Source organism: Styela clava, chromosome 8, assembly GCF_964204865.1.
Source record: "Styela clava chromosome 8, kaStyClav1.hap1.2, whole genome shotgun sequence".
Taxonomy (NCBI): domain Eukaryota; kingdom Metazoa; phylum Chordata; class Ascidiacea; order Stolidobranchia; family Styelidae; genus Styela; species Styela clava.
This window is the reverse complement of record NC_135257.1, coordinates 17,452,576-17,473,737: the sequence shown is the minus strand read 5'-3', so window position 1 is coordinate 17,473,737 and position 21,162 is coordinate 17,452,576. Positions and strand designations below refer to the sequence as shown.

Here is a 21,162-nt window from a genome sequence, read left to right as displayed (position 1 = left end):
GCTACGTAACAATAGGGATATACACTATTTGCTGCAATTTGTTGAGCTACAGCTTATTTATCTGCTGAACCGAGTTTATCGAACATGGGTGATTTTTTCAGCCTTTATTCCTTAGGCCAACATGTTTACGAACTTTGAAAGCCATAAAGTACAAATAAACGATCCCTAAATTGAGTTTTGTTTAAAACAAGCATTTTTTATTATCGTGTAAGTGTTCCCTGGTAATTAGACGCCGCACGAACAAAAAGTTTGGGAAGCGCTGGTGTACAAATTAAAGAGCGACGTTTAGAGCAAAGGATTCAGAGTCTAAGTATGAGTAGGGTTTACGTGACAGTCATGAAGATATACCCAAGCATTTATGTGTCAATAGTTTGGCACAATTCCAGGCAATTTACACGTCTGTGCTTAAAGGACCCGAATCTTATAAAGATGACATTTTATTACTTTTACTTTTGATTAATGCTTTTGAGAGCTTGGTTTATACAGAGTTCCGAGATACGTTGCCAATAACACAAACCACAATTCGTCTCAAATCAAAGATAACCGTTTGCAAACCTAAATATGAAATAAATATACCCAATCAATATGAAATAGCACGGCTACCTTTGAAAGAAAATGAAGACTCACGGGACGATAATTATGAGCAAAATATGTTCATTACAGTACTGGGATTGATTTAGTAGACGGTATGCAATCCACATGTGAAATTTTGTAGTTCTTTGGGGTTGGTCTTTGTATTTGGTGTAGTATTACTATTATTATTTAGTTCTTTAGGAATACTCCAATTGTTATTCATATAAACATTCTAATCTACCTAAATTGTACAAAATCGAAAGTGCGACTTAGCGCGTATCCCGTTGATGAACATTTATTACAGATTGGACGAATATAGTTGTTTGCATGCACAGTAAGTGAGGAATAAAGAGTTACAAAAAAGGGGAAAATTTACTGAAAAAAGGTTGTGAACCACAGCTGTAGGCGTGCCGTTTCAAACTCTTCTGTAATAAGTGATGTACAATAAAGTTACCCGCTTTAATTTTTTTTTTCAAATTGCTGATATTCCTGATTGGTCTGCAATACTCGTCGCTCTATATCAATTATGGGAATTCAGATATAACCATTTACTTGTGTATATATATACTGTAACTTGAGTAATCATGAAATACAACGTAGGTGGTTTAAGAAATTCTGTCATACATTATAAGTAACGCACTTCCGTTACATTGTATATTGGTATTCATTATATATATATCTTTGAAGGTTTGCTTCTGATTTGAATTTCCTGGTGACTAGCAGATATGTATTTTCCTTATAATATTCAGAATTTAAGTGTCCTACAGTGTTAAAAACTGGAATACATGTTTAGCACCACCTAACGTTTTAAGTGAATTGACGGGGAATTTTTTTACGAACCTTAAGCATCCTACGCTCGACCGATTCCGTACAACCCTCTGTTTATTTTACGAGCCGGCTTGTCGCATTCTCGATACGATTTTGCCGTGAGCGCAACAAATTTTGAAAGAGTTTAATTGTGAGTTCAGTAGCCAGCAAAATGGGCAAAGGTGAAAGTAAATTGCAACCAAAGGAATTAGCGGATCTGGCAAACAGCACGAATTTTACAGAGAAAGATATTCACGAATGGTACAAAGGTTTTATGAAGGTAGCGTACTTTATTAATTTACAAAAATATTACTAAATATAATTTGAAAAAATGAACTCGGATAATTATATGTCAGATTTGGGACAGGTATAGAAACTATTTATAGATTTTATATAATATAGTATATTATTTTACTCAAGAAAACTGCTTAGTGCTTACTACTAACTGTTGCGCGTTAGTAGTTCAGATGAATAATAGTGATTATGGCATCATGGCCCTCTATTGTAATTCGATATGTTGTGGTGGCAATAAACTATCTCGAAGGCTTCAGTAGGAATTGCGCAGTAGCTGATGAATAACGCACTTACATTCGCTGTGAATTTCAGCACGAGCGTTATATGTATATGATAACCCGTGCAATATGAATATTTGCTTCGAAATTCCAATAATCCCCCGTGATTTAGCGCTCTAGGCGACATAGCGTTAGGTTAGCATTCAACTATTTGCTGAAACGACACTGCATTGAGTTGTTAGAAATCGTGAAATCCAAGCTACAGATTTAAAAAATCCCCCTGTGCTATGTCATCCATTCTCTGTACGCGGGTTTTTGAAGATATCACCATTCAATTACGAACGGTTTAGCGTAATACATTCACGCCTAAGAAATATGATCAGTCAATAGGCCACCCGTTTGTTTGTTGCCCTATTGCAGGACACGCATCATACAATTGTAGGGCGGCTTATAACGCTTAGATTGGCGTATTTGAACTATTGCGATTGCTACAAGGTTTTACAAATATTTTGACTTAGGTCTACTGAATCGATGGTGTCTTTAGCGTATGTATCATATATATTTCCGGCGTTAATTATTATACAATACTATGAAAACGCATTATTCAAATGTCGAATTTAATGACTTAAATAGCAAAGGATTTATTCGAAGCCTTTTGGTAGTGATTTATTGCCGGTATAAAGTGGTAATATTCACTCAAGCAACATTATCCACGACGATGTCTTGTTTACTTCTCCAGAGTGCATTACGATGAGGCCAAATGTCTTGACATTTGTGCTGCAGTCGAAATCATGTTGTGAACCCATAAAAAATGCATGATGGAGTATATTTATGTAGAAATCGCGGTATTGGAGCTACCAATGCATTTAGTTTCAATGCAATCCATCCACATTCTCAGAACGATTTTATTTTTGTGGCAGGATTGTCCGAAAGGGAAAATGTCAAAAGTTCAGTTCATCGGAATGTATCAAGAATTTTTTCCTCACGGCGACGCGACTCGGTTTGCAGAGAATATATTCCGAACTTTTGATGAAAATCAAGACGGTAATGAATCATATATTGTATTTATTGTTTTGCACTAGCTAATGTTGCATCATCGCTAAAATCTCGTTTAATGCAATATACGTATTTAATTCGCTTTCTGTCTTACTGTACTGTTCAGCATATTTTGCTCAATTTATAAAGCTTGATTAAGTTACTTACGATCTCATGATATCAAAATAAATCCTAAAAAAATGAGTGTTGTTGCATTTTACTAATTTTGAAAATTTATTTTTCCGCTTTCACATTGACATAATACGTATTGCATACCAAATGCCATTGTCGGTACTGTTTTTTTTTTATTCGTTTTAACTGTGTGTGGTAGCAAATTGATATTTCGTTACCAATTACACTTGAAGAATGGCATTCACTGTACTCTAATATGAATAAATAGGTTTGAGACAACGTTCCCATAGCGATATTTTATATCGTGATATTATCACCAATTTTACAATGCATCTAAATTTTTGAACAAAATATTCGAGTTAATTTTGATCTTGATACTGAGAACTTTGAATAGCGTTTTGCGGGAGTCCAATTAATATTCACGCTGCTTCGTTAAATTCTATATTTTACGTTAAATTAAAGATATTTTTATACAGAATAATGTTCGAGTATGTACATAATTTATTCTGTATTCATATAATTGGCAAAGTTCCAGAACCCAACGTATATACATCGCCTGAGGGTATGGTACATACATCCATTATGATATGAAAAACTTGAGCCCACATATCGTGCTTATTTTTAATGATAAAATTAGAATATTCACGTTTTGAAGAAGGAATTTATATTGCACAAATTTTCCGCAATTGGATGGATATTAGTTTGTGATTTAATCCTTGATTGTGCTCGAGTATTCAAGATCTTTAAAGAGGTCTACTCACTCAGGTCACTCTACTCACTTTCAGCTAATCCAAACTAATATAAATGAATCCTTGGAATAAGTAGAATGTAATATCATATTATATCATCAGCATTCGCTCTCGTGAGGCACTTATTCAGAGTAATATGTGAAATTAGATATTGGGGAGGGCGTAGGTAAGATTTTACACCAAATTTTCAATATATTTGATTCCGCACATTATATCCCAAGGTGGACTTAAATAACGTTGTCATTTAAAAGTTGGACTAACGAACGATTAACACACTAGAACACTAATTTGAGGAACAACACATAAACGGACCGATAAATGTTCAATCTTCATTCGACATGCACAGTTCGGGCATCGCTTGGTTCGTTTCCGAACGGTGGATATACTAAACTAATCTCTATAAGATTAGAAAATGTTGTAAATATCGGGAAAATTCTCTTTTTTACCGAGTTTTCTCAAACTCAGCAGATTTCGATTTTTACAGAGCCGTGTCTGTGTCACGACTCACTTTTATAATATTATGATAATGTGTTCAAATCATTGCCGGATAGAGCAATCATTACCAGGCTCTAAAAATTGCAGTAGTCACATATTACGCAGATTGGAATTATACTTGACGTTCGCCTGGTTACCGTGCTGTGAGAAAGGTTTTTCTTTTTTTATCAAATATCAAGAACCACTTAACGGAGTAATGTTACGCTGATTCGACTACCGACACCTCGTTTTTATTGAAGCATAAATTGAACAATGCAAATAAAACCCAATTACGAGTTATTCGCAACTCAACATTTCTCCTGCGTGAATCAATGTGCAGCATTTTGTTGTGCTAAAACAAATATTTCGTTAAATTACAGTTGCATATATAAGGTCCGTTATGATGTCAATATAGTATTTTCGAGCAGTTATTAGGCCTATATCATCACGTGAGCTAAGAGAACTAACGATATGCAGATATAACGTCCATTATGATGTCATTATATAGTATTTTCGTGAAGGTATTTGGCTTATGTCATCACGTTTTGACAAGTTGTCAATAACAACAGCGTGATGATGAGTCTGTGATAATATCATATCAAAATATGTTCGATTAATTAGGTTTATGAAGTTCCCACTCGCTATATTCACGATTTATGTCGAATTTGTTATATTATTCTGAAAGATTAGTTTAATCAGAAAATACTCTCATGAAATATTGTTGGCTTACTCACCGAATCCATGAACCTCAACCTCCAACTCACGTGAGGTCGTTGTTTTAATCATTAACCTAAACTCAAAACTAAACGTTTCGTTTCTCGTGTTTGTATAATGTACACTCAAGGAATTGTAATGAATCAATATCTACGAACAAATATCCGAAAGGAAAATGAAATGTCAATTTCACTATTATTTTTTACAACTGGAAACGTCTTTCTATACCGTTTAAATAAATACGTGGTACCTAGTCACCGTGTTCCACTCTTTGAAAGAGTGTAATATACGCGAAGTTGGCCTTATGGTCACACATTTGGCCATTTGTATGAAGCTGGCCTTATAGCGACACATATGTATTAGCTAAACTAAGTTTTTTTTATTGTGATGATAGTCACTTGATCGTCTGTGTCTGCAATTTCTTAAATTTTAAAATTCCTTTTGTTCAGGTCGTATTGACTTCCGAGAATTCATCACAGCCCTTTCATTGACATCTCAAGGCACCGTTGATGAAAAACTAGGATGGGCTTTCAATATATATGATCTGGATGGAAATGGATACATATCAATGAGTGAAATGATGAAAATCATTGATGTATGTTGTTGCTTATTAACCACAAAACTAATAGCGGCGGTGTGGCACACCGGGCTAGGCGTTAGGAATACGAGAGGATTGCTGGACTCCTCGCCGTCGTAGTGTGCTTTACATAACCACTTGTCAGTTAGAGTTTCCCGCACCATCAAGTTCATTCATCTGAAACACAATGAACTAGCAAACTATAGTCCCATACACATGTTGACCGGTAAACAGACGAGAGGCCATGGTTCGGTATATGGTTCCCTCCTATGGACTTTCCTTCTACCCCGGGATAAATATGTAAATCCATTACTACCCTAATGTTCGCAACCACGCTTTGAAATCTGTAAAGGTTAAAAAAAATGCCAGAGCTGCTGCTCAAAGCAGCATGGTATTGTACTTAGTTTATACAGACAGCACAAATCGGAAGGGTTAAAGAATAGGTTTTGTAAATAGGCAAGAATAAGCATATATATTAGTTACGCATTATAACGAATGCGGGGTATTTCATTATTACTAGTGCTTGAAGATGATAGTTGTGTGTCACACCAGACCCACCAACAAACGGCTTTAATACGAAAAAGACAATAAAGAAAGCCTATTTTGGTTTACACGTTAATTGTGTTACGGCAGGAATGCTCAAAGTCCTAATAAAGCAATAGTTTCGTTTCTCAATTTTTATCACGTATGTTCATTAAAGGCCAATATATCACTAATCGGTACCAGGCGGTGCGTTTTCGCTTTGTGGCGAATAACACGAAATTTTATTTAAATAGTTAAGTGCAAAATCAATCACACTCATAGGCCAAGCTACTCACGATTCCCAAAATACAAATTGATGATTTATTTATAATAATTTCATTCTGATATTTATACAGGCAATATATAATACAAGGCCACCAAAGGAAAGGCTAACTTCTGAAGACATTCGAAATCGCACGAAATCAACATTTGAGAAACTCGACTCCAACCATGACGGTAAATATTTATTCACTTGGTCATTTGATACCATTTTCAGTGCAAGTTTTCCAAAGTGATAAATTAAATTTGTAACAGGGTAACTCCTGGAAAACAGAAACCAGGTTAATTGGAACATTTTTGAGATAACATAACTTTTGTGCAATGCCTCCTAGACACTGAAACTTCGGTACTCCCGTAGTGTGTGTACCAGGCTTGGAACATTTTTGAGATAACATAACTTTTGTGCAATGCCTCCTAGTCACTGAAACTTCGGTACTCCCGTAGTATGTGTACCAGGCTAGGGTTAGGCCATAATTTATTCCGATTTTCCTTATTTTAGTTCTATTACGAGTTCGGGGCTGTCTGTGTTAGCCAAGTGATACCCCCTGTCCATAGGTTTCAGTCCCTTTACACAACTTGATGTAAAGTAGGCGAACATAGTTAGTTACCTCCATATTTTTACACATACTTCCGGAGCGCCGAAACTTTTGGGTACTATCACACACAAACAGAAGTTGAAGTGCGAATTAAATGTTCTTCATTTTTCGTAGATGTGATTAAAAAATTTATGGGTCACATTTTTTAGTCTCCTTATGTATACATAATTATTTTTATGAGGGAATTATCTCAAAGCACGGTCACTCGAATTGATTTGGAAGTAAATAAAAGCCATCTCGATTCTCAGCGCTGAGCTACGTGCATAATCATTCCGAGAATAGTTAAATCAACATTCTCAGTGGAGGTCATGAGTAAATCATTGCACTTTTGTTATTTTAACTCGAGGTTGTGGTCGTAATCTAACCACGCATTTAATTTTATGGTATTTCTATTGTTCAACGTTTTCTTTATGACAAATAATGATAAAATAATCGTTTTGATAAATTAGAGTTTTTCAGAGTAAAACACAAAATGTAAAAAGTCGAGTAAAATACAAAATATTCTATCCAATTAAAGAGTCCAGCTGCACGCTAACACAAATGTATTTCTGTAACGTTTCGTCCGACCGAGGTCAGTCAAGTTAAAAGGTTTCTGTCTGGGGAGTCTGACATTGGTGAGACGAAACTTCACACAAATACATTTGTTGTAGTGTGAAACTTGACTCTTTGATCAAATAGAATAGTCATCTTTATTCTTGCTACAGCGTTCTTGCATTATACGCATACGGATCCACTGGCGCATAAATGGATGATCATGATGAGTTAGTCCCCCGCCACCCTGACTCATGGTTACTATATTTAGTTGTAACAACTCGCTATATAATTCAATATGCGCCAGTCAATGATTGCTGGATTATTGTCAGCTGGGTGAATTATCGTTGATAAATGTAGAATATTCGCATTACAATCAGTTCAACCACGGGTTGCAAAATGCAAGAAATTTTTTCCGTGTCTAGCTGCGAATTTCGATAATGTATATGGTGTTGATTCTTTGACGATGTTTGGCCGCAGAGCGATGATTGATTTTGCCAACCTTCATTTTACGTTTCTATGGCGATATAATCATCAAACAAAAGATATGTCGTCAACTCGCAATTATTCACACCATCTGTTGACAATTCATGGTTGCATCAAATGCATCAACAAACGCTCTGATAAAGAATTTTAAAATTTCTGAACTGACTTTTCTCACTCGTAGACACCTCATTGCTTATTTACGGTTAGGTCACGTCGAGCTGCTTAACCGCATCGAGCACCCGCGCGTTATTCGACGCATTCTTTTCAGGCCAACTTTTTATGTTCAAATGGTAAATCAGATTTCCGGTATTGTCAATGTTACGGTTCATTTGTACGTGCGTTATTTGAGGCGTAAAACGTACTTCAATTATTCATTATCGCTGCAGGTTTGGTTCAAAATAACAGAGCGTAAAAAATAATCATTCGTAAATTACAGATCATTTTACGCGAAAAGAGGTTGAACAAAAAATGAACTTAATATTTTAGATTTTTAACGTCATATTAGGACTGAGACATCGTTTCTCGACCAATGGGCCACTTCTGGGCCGCAGAAACACTCTCAGGTGGGCCCCAACCCCTTTGAAAATTGCTAGAGATATTGATAAATTAGTTGAACTTTGATTGAAATGATGATGCTGTTTATAGTGCTGAGTGCTAATTTTCTTTTTTATTATTAAAGTGGCAGTGTCTATCTTTACACAAAGAAATATTTTTTTTCTGTAGTTTTTCTTTTGCATGGGTAAGTTAATGGGCCACAGATATTTTTTGGGCAACGAAATTGGGCCACGGAAGATAAAAACGATGAGACTGGGTTGGTCTGGTCTAAGAGAGCGGTTACTCAATGCGCCTCTAGATCCCAGTTCTAGTGTTGTAGAGTTGTGAGTAGTAATTTGACATCTTTTCATTGGAGTCAGAGCCGAAGTCGTGTTTTTAATTCCGGGATTTCAGACTTTTATTGAAATACCAGAGGTCAAAATGTCGTGTTGAAATATCAAAAAGAATTTATTCTAAATTTAGTCTAAATTTAAATACTTGAATGCATTGAAGTTTTTGTTGCCAAAATTTGATTTTCTCGGTAATGAAGTTGGAGTGATATTTATTTAAAACCGGATTCGGATGTCAATTCTAAATTTTCCTCCTCAGCTCTGGTTTCTGGCAACAGAGCGAATTTGTTCGGATTTTGTGTTTCCAGCTATTTTTTATGGTAACCATGAAATTAAAAGTTTGTTTCCTTTTCTTAATTATTGACCAAAACTCGATATTTTATCATACTTTCTCTTTTTTCAGGCCGAATTTCACGAAAAGAATTCATCAGTGGAGCCAAGTCTGATTCCGCACTCGTGCAGATTTTGAATTAATTATGACGTAACAATAAACTCAGAAACAGTTTGCGAACGTCGATTATGATCTGAAGCAAAGAATTATATTTTTTTCAATGACGTTTATATGCAAAACTGAGTTTTACAAAACTATCAATAATAGGGAAATGAGCTGTTATTATTCGATAATTTTATCTTATCTATATCAGCATCCGTATAGCTTTCTATCGTGTGGCACTTTGATAAAAGTAACATACCAGCCTCTGGCAATGCAAGAACTTGAACTACCTTTTAACAAATATTTTACCACAGAGAGTCTGTCTTGTTTGCGGTACTGAATTACGCTACTTACTTGGTGGAAATTGTTTAAATGTACAACATTTCCGCTCCTATTCGATTGGTTGCCTGACGAAAAATATCAATATCATCAATTTTTTTTAACTGGGTGTATTGAACCGTGACAGATCACATGACAAACATACTCAAAATGTAAAGTACTCTTAATATCATATCACCGAGCCGTATATGCCTTTACTAAAATGTCATCAATTGTTGAACGGGGGTATTATACATGCTTATTTTAGCCCGTATGAAGATACTTTCATGTTAAATCGACCAGATAGTAAAAACAAACCAGGCATATCACTGCAAAATTTGATGATACTGTACAGATAATGAAACAAATAAAAACAATAAAATTTTTAAGAAGTTGATTAGTTATCGGTGTGATTTTTTAAACCATTTTTTTCTGCGGCACGCACAAAACCCAAAAATAAGATTTTATTTATCTACGAGAGGTCATGAATTCTTTGAGCGTTTTCAAAAAGGTACCTTTGACAGAAAATTACATACTGACACTACAGCTGTGTAAAACATCAAATAAAAAATTTATGAATTCGGTCGAGTAATGCGATTTTTAATGCAAGACCAATACATTGAATGTTAACATTTGTGGTAATAAAACATTGCACGATATTTATTTGTGTTACGTTTCAAAAAAGGATTTTTTTTATTTGCTTGTCTCGGAATTACCATAGGTTATGAAAATATACCTGACAAGAATTCGTATTTATAATAACATACTTTTTATACGTTTAATTAGAAAATAATATGCGTGTCATACATGGATTATTGGCCTAGAATGAATTTAATGAACTTTACGTAATCAAATTAGATGATGCCTGTTATAAGCCAGTTTTTGTATTATAAAAAAGAAAAGCCATTAAATTAGTCTAATGTTGTTGTCTTCGATTTTCTGGTTAATTTAGCTCAAATTTACTATAGAATTTGTTTTACTTTTTGATTGCCATAATATTTTGTTAAGTAGTTCGTAACCTGTTTGAGTGGTTTATATCAATGATTTTTATGAATGAACAACATTACTAATATGATATTGTGACGTAATAATTGATTTGAAGTAAACGCAAATTTGGATCTTCAATATCGTCCAAACCTGGCTACCACGCCACATATTGCCTGATAGTCACTTACTTGTTTCTGCTGCACTTTAACATCATTATCTGTATATTTTATTTGAAATAATTTCATAAATATAATTCTTATATTGAAATTGGATGATTGACATTCGAGCTCGAAAGACGGTGTCGATCGGTAGCATGATCATACGGAGAAATATAAAGATTTACTTCCGATACAGTAAAAAGAACACATTGTCGTCAAAAATAATGAGCATGAAATAAAAGCGGAAGAGAGCGGGCAAGATTGGGGGTCAAACATCCGCGCATGTCTTTTTCATTGAGGTGTACCCCTCAATGGTCTTTTTACGATAATCCTGAAGTATGGTAGTTAAGCTTAATTAATCTTTACATTGTGAATTTGAGGTGTTTTTGAGATATTTCGAATAGCTAATTTTATGCTTATGATTGTTTTGTTTTTATTGTTGTGTCAAGGGATGCCCGAAAATGAATAATCCCAAATAGGCTATATGCTAAATATTATTTTGAATATTGATATGTTCTAATTCAGTGGTTCTCAAACTTGAGCAACTTTTTTACGCCTTGATATTTGTATTAGTGTTTTTTGTCAAATCTGTACACAATAATGGCGCGCAACCTGAACCCTAACCTATCACACATACTATGTTCAGGTTGTGCGCCATCTTGGTGCACATACTACGGAAGCACTAAATTTATTAGGAAATAAAATCAATAACTTTTAGGTATTTGTTGAAAAAAATCGTACCGAAAATATTTTCAGGCGACCCAGCTTTGGGTCGCGACCCATATATAGGGAACTGTTGAAACATACGCGTGAAATAAGAAGTACTATTTCAAAATACACGCTATTGTTACAATTTTAACAATACAAGCCTGCTAATGCAGTCGGCAGTGCTTCAAGTGGATTGCGCACAGTTTGTGCGCAAATATACACCCGGTGGAGAACAGTCAATTATTTGCCAGCAAGAATTGTTATGCAGCGGGATGATCACGACGATGCAGTGAGAGATAATGCTATCACGAGAACACGAATGAGAAAATTGCTACATTTTGTAGTATATCCCTGAGAAAAAATGGAGTTCATGTTTATGTTCCATGCCAATGCTTTTCAAACTACAGAAGACCCTCAGCATTTTTGCTTCTTATCTTCTATAAAAAAACATAGATATTATATATTTGCATTTCCATCTGTTTGTTCGTATTCCCAGATAACCGATCCGTGGCATTCAATAAGGCCGGAGTCCCCTTTTAAGAAACCCTGTCATAAACTAAAAAAGGCGACCCTGCTTTTCTTGCCTGTTGTCATGCTGTCCCTCGAATTCAGCTACAACAAAAAAATCACGATACGGGTTTTAGATTTTATGATTTCATTAGTATTCTCGACAATGAATGATATACGGGTGGTAAAATGCCAAGTTATTACAACAACCTGATCAGGTTTTGCAACTTACAACCAATATTTTGTATGTAACTTTGTTTGACAGAGCAAAAATGTCATAAGTCAAGGTTTGGGAGAAGTAGAAAAAATACTCCCATGTTTTCTTCATGCTTGCTTCATGCAATGGGAAAAGACATATAATGCGTAACTTTCAGTAATATGCAATCAAATAATCTTATTGTAGACTATATATTTAAAAACATTTTGTCACGCCAACCACAGTCCGAAACTTTTTGTCTTTGGCTGAGCTAAGATACAATTGGCACTCATGTAAACTGGTAAGAGGCAGGTTTTATATTGAAACGCCACGAGATGGAGCAGATAATATAGGTATCCATTCCCCAGCTGTCATTTGAGTGGGTACTGCTGCTTTTATTGCAGATAAGGTACTCCTTAAAGTATGCGCACCAGAATGTCGCACAAGCTGAACCCTAACCTGGTACACAACCTGAGTTCAGGTTGTGCGCCATCTTGGTGCGCATACTCCAGGAGGTCCGCAGATAATACTGATCTTTTTGTATTGAAGATTTACTGGCATCACCGTTTTAAGGATGTCAAATGATGGATATCAATAAGCCAATTGAAAACCAACACTCAATGTTACAAAACTTACTTCCAACACGCGGTTTGAATGAATGAAGAAGCTGGAACTATTATTCTTTAGAACAGCATACAAATTCTATGAGATGAAATCATACACAAAAGCTCGTCAAAAACCTATAGGTCAATAAGCAAGTGGAATTTGATGCATGTGCGCGTTACCACGTACAACCGAAGCATTCGGGAAATTGTTGACTCAACTATGTTGGCATAACAGGTGCTAATCTCGGTTTCGCATACGCATACCCTCTATCTCCACAAGGATATATTAATTTTGCCAAAGTCAATGCAGCATTGAAAGGTTCCGGTTCTTCCAAAAGAAAACACGTTACACATCGTTAGATACCAGTGGGTGGTTTTACATGGCCTTCCTTGTTCGGAGCAAAAGACGAGTTCGAATATTTCAATCCATTTCAACTTATAAAATATTTCCCAAGTTCCGAAGCTTTGAGTAGGAAAACGAAATGCCCGCAGAAACACAAATGTAGTTTGAAGATTGCAAAAGAAAGTGGCTAGATGCTGTCGATGGATCTTGGCTTGTATTAGTGAAATAACCTACCATTTATTGTACTAAAATTGAATTTCTGAAAATGGTAAGAAGCTTTAATGTTACTATGTATTTAGAACTAACCCATGTAGTTATGAAATAATTGTTTTTAACAAAGAGGTGCTCCCGAAGTATTCGTACAAGATGGCGCACAACGTGAACATTGTATGTGTACCAGGTGAGGGTTCAGGATGTGCGTTATCTTGGTACGAATACTTCCGGAGCGCCTTAAAATTCACTTAGAAAAAATTGCTCGAAATTATATTATAACCCACACTCACCTGGGTATCATTATTTATGTCATCGAAATTATATCTGAACAATAAAAAAACTTTATGTCTCAAAACAACCTTCGGCCGCGATTCTGCCGGATTACAACAAAAGTGCAAAAAGGCAGCGTTAGCTACACTTCTGCAGTTCGTTAACTTGTAATGGCACTAATTGAACTCTCTTTGTGATATCACAGGTTCTCAGCTCTGTGACATCAGAGTGAGACAGCGTGCTCGGAAGAGAAAGTGACGAATCAGTGCCTCCGGGACCCGGGCTACGGCAGTGATTGCGAAGCAGCAAAAAGCGACAAATGTGTATTTGCACCTAATTTTTTGTATTATCAAGCTATGAGCCATATATAACAGATTTGACCTCTGAAAGCGCTTCACGGACCCCAAAAAGTCCGCGGATCCCACTTTAATGAACCTAGTCAGTTGTTCCCATAAGCAATCTGGTCTGATGATCCCAATGAGAGGTCGTGGTTTGCCATGCGACATAAGAGTCATTCTACTTACTTTGCTTTTCCAAGGGGCAATTATTGAAATTTCCTAAATATCCTACTTCTGATGAGTATTCGATATGCAGTGCATACAGTTCAGGGTCCACTTAATGTTTCATATTAAATTAGGTGAAGAAATTTGATGTGCTTCGTGCAACGAATGGGAGCATATAAAAATGGATCAGTGAAACTAAAAAAATCAAATAACATAAACCTGTTCAAGATGTATATTGCGAACTGACTCAACAACAAATTGGGATTGTAACAGGACTTTATGCACACCCTGTATATTAATACTGGTCCACTAGAGTGGCTATATTCAGCCTAACAATGATTGAACATTTTGAGCGAATATTTCGGGTCGTGAAAAAATATCTAGTTTGCTTTGTATTACATATTTGTGATTTTTAAATTTACTGTAAATCACTGCCTCTTCTTAGCGACACCTAACGTTCATTAGCAGACAACTCTTATAATAGTTTGAACCATCTGAAGTCGATGTTGATTTTACAAGTCTGTTTGTCATATTCGCCACACGGTCTGGCCGTGATTGCAAACAAATTTAAGATAGGATATTTAAGAGTTCAGTAGCGAAATGGGGCAAAGTAGTAACAAATTGAACAAAAAAGACATTGAAGCTCTGGCTGGGGAAACGAAACTTGATGGAGAAAAAGTTCAAGAAATGTACAAAGACTTTCTCAAGGTAAATTTTATTTCTGAATAAAAAAATCGTGGTTGAATGATGGTGTAACTACATTTGATAAACTACTAAAACTGCAAATTAGAAAAATACTGAAGGCAGAATGACTTTGGCTCGAACATTTTTAGTGGGGCACAACCCCATGAATCATTACTGGTGCTTGGGGAGCCCCTGTGGAATTGATTATACATGGTGTCCATAAAGTCCCTTTACAATTTTGATTGTTATGAAGTAGTCAGTTCTCAATATATATTAACCAGGTTTGGTGTTTTTAATCAGTAATTGTTAAAGTATTTCACTTCATTTACTACATCTGTGAGGGCCAAAACAATATATGGTATAGCGAAAATTTTCCTTTGCAAGTTTAAAAAATGTTAAGACTTTATGAACACCCTATATTTGTTTTCATGAAATATGCACATCACAAAAATGTGAAACAACAATTTGACATGGAACATCTGAAGGTTTTCACGGAACACTAGTGAATAGGCTTATTAGACTATTGTATTATAATATTTATTTGATTATATTAAAACATTTCAATTTCATTTTATATCACAGCAATGCCCAAACGGAAAAATAACAAAAAAGCAATTTATTGGAATGTATCAGCAACGTTTTCCTGGAGGAAACGGAACAGACGTTGCCGAGAGACTTTTCCGGGGCTTCGATAAAAACAACGACGGTATACTATATTTGAATGTAACAATAAGCGATAAGTTCATTACCTAAAATTTAAATAACTGTGAGGTATTGTTGCCTAACCCCCAAAAAAATTACCGTATAAATAGGCCTACTGAAGACGAGCCGAGCAAGTAATGTAAATCTAATAATATATATTTTCAAGTTAGATCATTACTTGGCCTGAACTTATGCAATTTGAAAAGAATGATTTTATAGAATATTATTTGAGTACTATGAAATATCATAAATGTCAATTAGTTGTCTTGTCACACAATGGCCTGTCTTTGTTGGTACATAAAGATACTGAATGTGAGTACCATCCATAAAGTCTTACTTCCAACATACGTAAGATATATTTTGTCGGTAATAATTAACCAATACTAACGATCGATAAGTTTACTCGTGGTTGCTATAACACACTTGAATATTATGACTCGTGATAAGTGTTTCAAACATTCTCTTGAGTCTTAACACAGACAAGACAAATTGCCCACACGTACGTTAGCAAACATGGATGTTTTTTTAGACAGTTGTATTTTTAATTAACTGCTAATAGAAACTGATAATAATTTTATGAAATTTTTCACACCTCCCCTTCAAACAAGGCTTGGGATAGGCGATAACTGATATAATAATTTTTTCGGGAAAGATTGTATCTTTCGGTCTCATTTGTTGCATACTGATGAGTTGGTTGGCATAGTTGTCACAGAAATTTCATTTTTGTTATACGTTTCATCTGATCAATTTCACTTTAAGTCTGTTGTGCATTTGGCCTATTTCGATTTGCTATCTGTTTTCTTGCAAATAAGGGCCCCGGAAATATGACAATATTAGTAATACATTATTATCAATAATACTATTTGGTTTTATGAGCCTCGTTCTAACAAAAAAGAGTCAAATAACGGAAGCAAGAGAATTAATGCATTACTACTGATGAATTAAACAAGTCATAGTCAATTTGCTTCAAATTAATGCAGTTATCGGATGTTACCTAATGATGGCCTTTTCCTGTGTGTCCAGAGAAACTCATTTTAGTTCGAGATTCCCTGCCCTACAATTTAATACTCGTTTTAGTCATTTACAGTTTTGGACAATGTGTAGATATATCTATAGATAGTGGACGTGTATCAATTTTGTTTTTATGTACTTTTATTTCAAATAACTGCGGTACATATTCCAGTAATCATGGCCTCCCCCGCGCAAAATGGCATCACCTTGCTACAGATTTTATACCTATCAACTCAATCAAGGGTGTGCAACCTGCGGTCCACAAGGGGAAATTGTGTGGCCCGCGGTTAAGTGCCAATTTTGAATGGTGTGCCCACAAAACGAGTTTTAATTTAGGATAAACTAGTACGTTCGAGTAATTCCAAATCCTTTGCGTTGCGGAGCCTATATCTAAGCTTGTGCATTTCATAAGATCTATACCTAAAATTTTTGTGACTGCGATCATTGCAAAGCCTATGTTAAACAACGATGCGGCCCGCGGTTTCACCCATTTATTTGTATCTAAACCTCCTGCATTAAAGATTGCATACCTCTGCTCTAATTGGATAGTATATATTTTGGTAAAATAACTTGGTTTACAGGTATCATCGACTTCCGGGAATTTATAATTACTGAGTATGTGAAGTCACAAGGTTCTCCAGAAAAGAAATTGGAATTGGCGTTTGGTCTTTATGATATAGATGAGAACGGTTACATATCGTTGACCGAAATGATGGAAATCTTCAAGGTACGTTTGAAGTTTTTGTGATTCAGCTGTTCATAGATGAATATATATTATTTTCTGGTACTCGCGAAGTTTGTGAACCAAGATGGCGGACACTGGAACGTGGTAGGTGTACCAGGTTAGGGTTAGGCCATAATTTTATGAACAAATACTACGGTAGTCACTTGGCTAGTCCCCGAACTCGTAATAGAACTAAAATAAGGACAATTGAAATAAACTTATAGCCTTGGCCATAAGTAGTAGACAAATACTTCTGACAAATACAAAGACTGTCACACTCAACAAAAGAAAATGAATAACTTAGAGTTTCAGCAGCGGGTACTGAAAAGTCTGGAATGATAAAGTCTCATGGGCGACCATTATTTACATTAGAGGCATGGGTGGTTACTTTAGAACAGGGGTTCCTAAACTTTATTGGCCGCGGGCCAAGATTAAAATTGGGAGGACGTTCGCGGGCCAGAAGAATGTAGCCTCCGAAATTGCGCAACGGTTTAGCTGCGGTTCTGTGGATTCTCTTTCATTTGACATTTTTTTGAAACATGTTTAATCGACTCATAATGGGCGTAATGTTGTATTCCTTCAGGACTGGAATAGTTCATTGACGAAATAGACAAATCGCTGAGGTTTGATTCTTTTTATTACATAAATACGAACGCTATCCAAGAAACGTCTGTTTTCAGAGTCTAGTTTTCGTTTTTAGGGAGAATTTCTAAATTATTACTGAAGACATAGAATCTTGCACTCAGTTAGACCGCAGAGTGTTTACACATATATTAAGCAACATGTTTCATCAATAACTCACTTTGGAAAAAAGAAGGGTCACATGAAAAAAAGTCAGAATTACAATTTGAAAATATGACTTCAATAGAAAAAAATTGAGGGAATCATTGGCGGAAAAAAACAACAAGATGGCGGCGATTCGAAATTTTCGTCCGAACCGGTTCGAATAAATTCTTATCCGATTCGGGATGTTCATGGCTAATGATAGTACAACTGGTTCAAAGTCTAAATTAAAAATGTTGTTTGCAAACATCTCCTCGACAAAACTGTATGGAAATTATGATTAATTAATCAGTTTTGGTTTGAATTTGGTCGAACATAATTTAAATAGTGACGTTTGTGCACTCATATATACTCAGACAGGCTACTCATTAACCATTTCTCAAAACAGCACGTGTTCTTTTATGTTTTAAATTTATTGATGACCTTACAGGCGATTCATAACACACTGCCAGAAGAGCAAAGAAAAGGAGGTATGGCTGATGTTCGGAATCGCACGAAACAAAAATTTGAGAAACTAGACGATAACGGCGACGGTGAATATACTTTACTATTTACCTAATCTTATATATACTTATTAATTTATTCACCTTTGTCAGTCAAAAGTAAGTGCCACTCGTGAATAACAAATATATATAAACGAATATATATATCTATCACAGGCTTCTTATAACATTTTATGTGAATTATCAGAATTAAACTTGCATTCAAAAACGAAGGACTGCATTTCTATAGTATATATATATGGTGAATCATCGATAAAAAAGATAGAATAAATTACACTTAACGTTTCAAAACAATTTTAACCCCAATTATTTAGGTTTAGGGAATTTAATTGCAATTGAGATCTGCAACGTTTTTTTTCTTTTATGATATTGTTAGTGGATCATAGCACTTTTGGTTGACAGTAGCCTACTGTAGAAAAACTAAATTTAACAATACTCTCTGTTATTCCTAATTTCATTTGTTTTGTCAGGACAAATTTCGAAGGCAGAATTCGTCGAGGGTGCTAAGGATGACCCCGAACTTTTGGAAATTCTGCGAAAATAACGACATGACAATAAACTACCACTCTAGCTCATCTCCTATCTTATATACTATATATCCGACTAGGCGACTATACTATCTATCAAAATAAGATGAAAAAAAACAGGTTATTCAGAATAATTCATGGCAAACTTAATTCGATTGCTATTTTTGCTCGTGTAGAAATTTCAGAGCTCTAAAATGTATTGCTGGATTAAAAAGCTAGATGATGGTTTGCTAACGTTTACAATACAAATATACATTTATGAATTATGTTCAAAAGCCGGTCCTCCCGAAGTATTCGTATCAAGATGTTGCACAACCTGAACAAAGTATGTGTACCAGGTTGGGGTTGTTCAGGCTGTGCGTCATCTTGGTACGAATACTTCCGGAGCGCTCAAAAGCCATAGTCAGGACAGAGATAATGACATGATGAACAATATCTTCACACGTACAATACATTGTGCCACAGAGTGATATATTTTATCGTTTGTCATTTCTAAATTTAAGATAACAATTTTATTTTTAAGATAGTGTTTTCATAATTTTTTCTAACGTGCCAAGTAAATCTTTTCTTAGTTTGTGTATCGTAACTTTAGCATAGATTTTGCTTTTTGTATTATGTTAAATGGTGCTATTGACAAAAAAATGTTATCTGTTGCTTAATTTTGATGGCTGTAGCGATGCAGTCACGCTATAATCTTACTATTTCCTTCACTTTTTACTCAACTAATTATTTTGTTGATCGAATATAAAACATTTCGAATATCAGCAATATTTTTGTTCAATAAATAGGCCCCAAAACGCTAACATTTTGCTAAATTATGGTCTTTTTGCCCGAAATTGTTGACCATCTTCTTCTGTTTCATTTTCAGCCCATTTATTTTTAGTTTATTAAAATTGATATTAAAAATATAATTCTTATATATATACCGTATATTATATATATTGAAATTACCTAATGGATATTTAAGATATATATGATAGATCGGTGTGCTCTATTCACACAAGTCAGTACGGTAATCTTGGCTAAAGTTTGGGACCATTTTCGGCATATGTTCAGTGATATGGGCATTCAGAGGTTCCCAACCGGCCTATTCCCGGTGGCCTAACCCTAACCTGGTACACATACTGCGTTCCGGTGTCCACCATCTTGGTTCACATACTTCGGGAGTACCGAAAATAAAACAGCAGTAAACACAGTAAGTAAATATTATTACGCAACGAAAATCATAATAACTTTAAGCAAAGAAAGATGCCTAGCTATGGTGCCAAAAAGTACTTAAAACTTGGAAAGAAAGTCCTTGTAAACGTGTTGTTGCGTAGAGAATCGAAGCAGTACATCGCACATTCTTTTTTATTACCACGAGCTTTTTCAAGAGCTGTTTCTTTAACCAAAGCTCCGAACTAACTTGGGTCTTGATTTCTGCACCTAATTAAACAAAGTCTTAGGGCAATCTAAATTGTTCTTTGCTGTCGCGCTTCATTACGAAAGGGTAATTAATTATCAACTTTACATCGAAATGTTTCATAAATACTTTTTTTAAAATTAGAAGAAGTTTTGGGCTAATTTCAGGTTTTCCGAACATTACTATAAAAAATGTTGTCTAAATAACTAATATTCCTTACAGTCTTACCAAATTTTATTAGAGGCTTTAGTCTGCGGGGAATGAAAACACTCTCCGACTTGGAAGTGGGCAATGAAGAAGAAAAGGTAAGGAACCACCGTATCATATGGACACGATATGTGCAACGCAGCGGGGTTTTTAGGCGATGGCGTTCGACGGTAATATTCTTCCTCGCTGAACGACAATTTAATTGACTTTTGAATGCTGGCAAATACTCGGCTATTCTGATGTCCCAGTACACAGGTTCACAAGATAAGCAGTCAAGAAATTTTCACGGTGCACTTTTGAATTCAACGCTCGGATACGATATCCAGACATCAAGGCCAGAAAACAAAAACAGTGTGCACGATGCAACAGACACGACTTTAAAAGGACAAGCAATTAAAAACAGAGTGCCTGCGCTGTCTGTTGTTTGGAAGTACATATGCGTGCGAACAATTATTTTCGAAAATAAACAATACAAAGAACATTAAGATGAGAACTCAGATTAGCGAT

At 35.3% G+C, this 21,162-nt stretch overlaps 2 protein-coding genes across 2 annotated transcripts; both read left to right on the top strand.

The window, feature by feature from the left end:
* The first annotated feature begins 1,273 nt into the window (after positions 1-1,273).
* On the top strand, positions 1,274-10,876 carry LOC120346117 (neurocalcin-delta-like). Its single transcript, XM_039415774.2, has 5 exons — positions 1,274-1,660; positions 2,813-2,936; positions 5,446-5,591; positions 6,452-6,551; positions 9,275-10,876. The coding sequence occupies exons 1-5, from the start codon at positions 1,553-1,555 to the stop codon at positions 9,343-9,345; spliced, it is 549 nt and encodes a 182-aa protein (XP_039271708.1). The 5' UTR covers positions 1,274-1,552; the 3' UTR covers positions 9,346-10,876.
* A 3,676-nt stretch (positions 10,877-14,552) lies between these two features.
* Positions 14,553-19,125, top strand: LOC120346116 (hippocalcin-like protein 1). The gene is made up of 5 exons (XM_039415773.2): positions 14,553-14,820; positions 15,379-15,502; positions 17,091-17,236; positions 18,447-18,549; positions 18,990-19,125. Exons 1-5 carry the CDS (start codon positions 14,713-14,715, stop codon positions 19,061-19,063), a joined length of 555 nt encoding a protein of 184 aa, XP_039271707.1. The 5' UTR covers positions 14,553-14,712; the 3' UTR covers positions 19,064-19,125.
* The last annotated feature ends 2,037 nt before the right edge of the window (positions 19,126-21,162 follow it).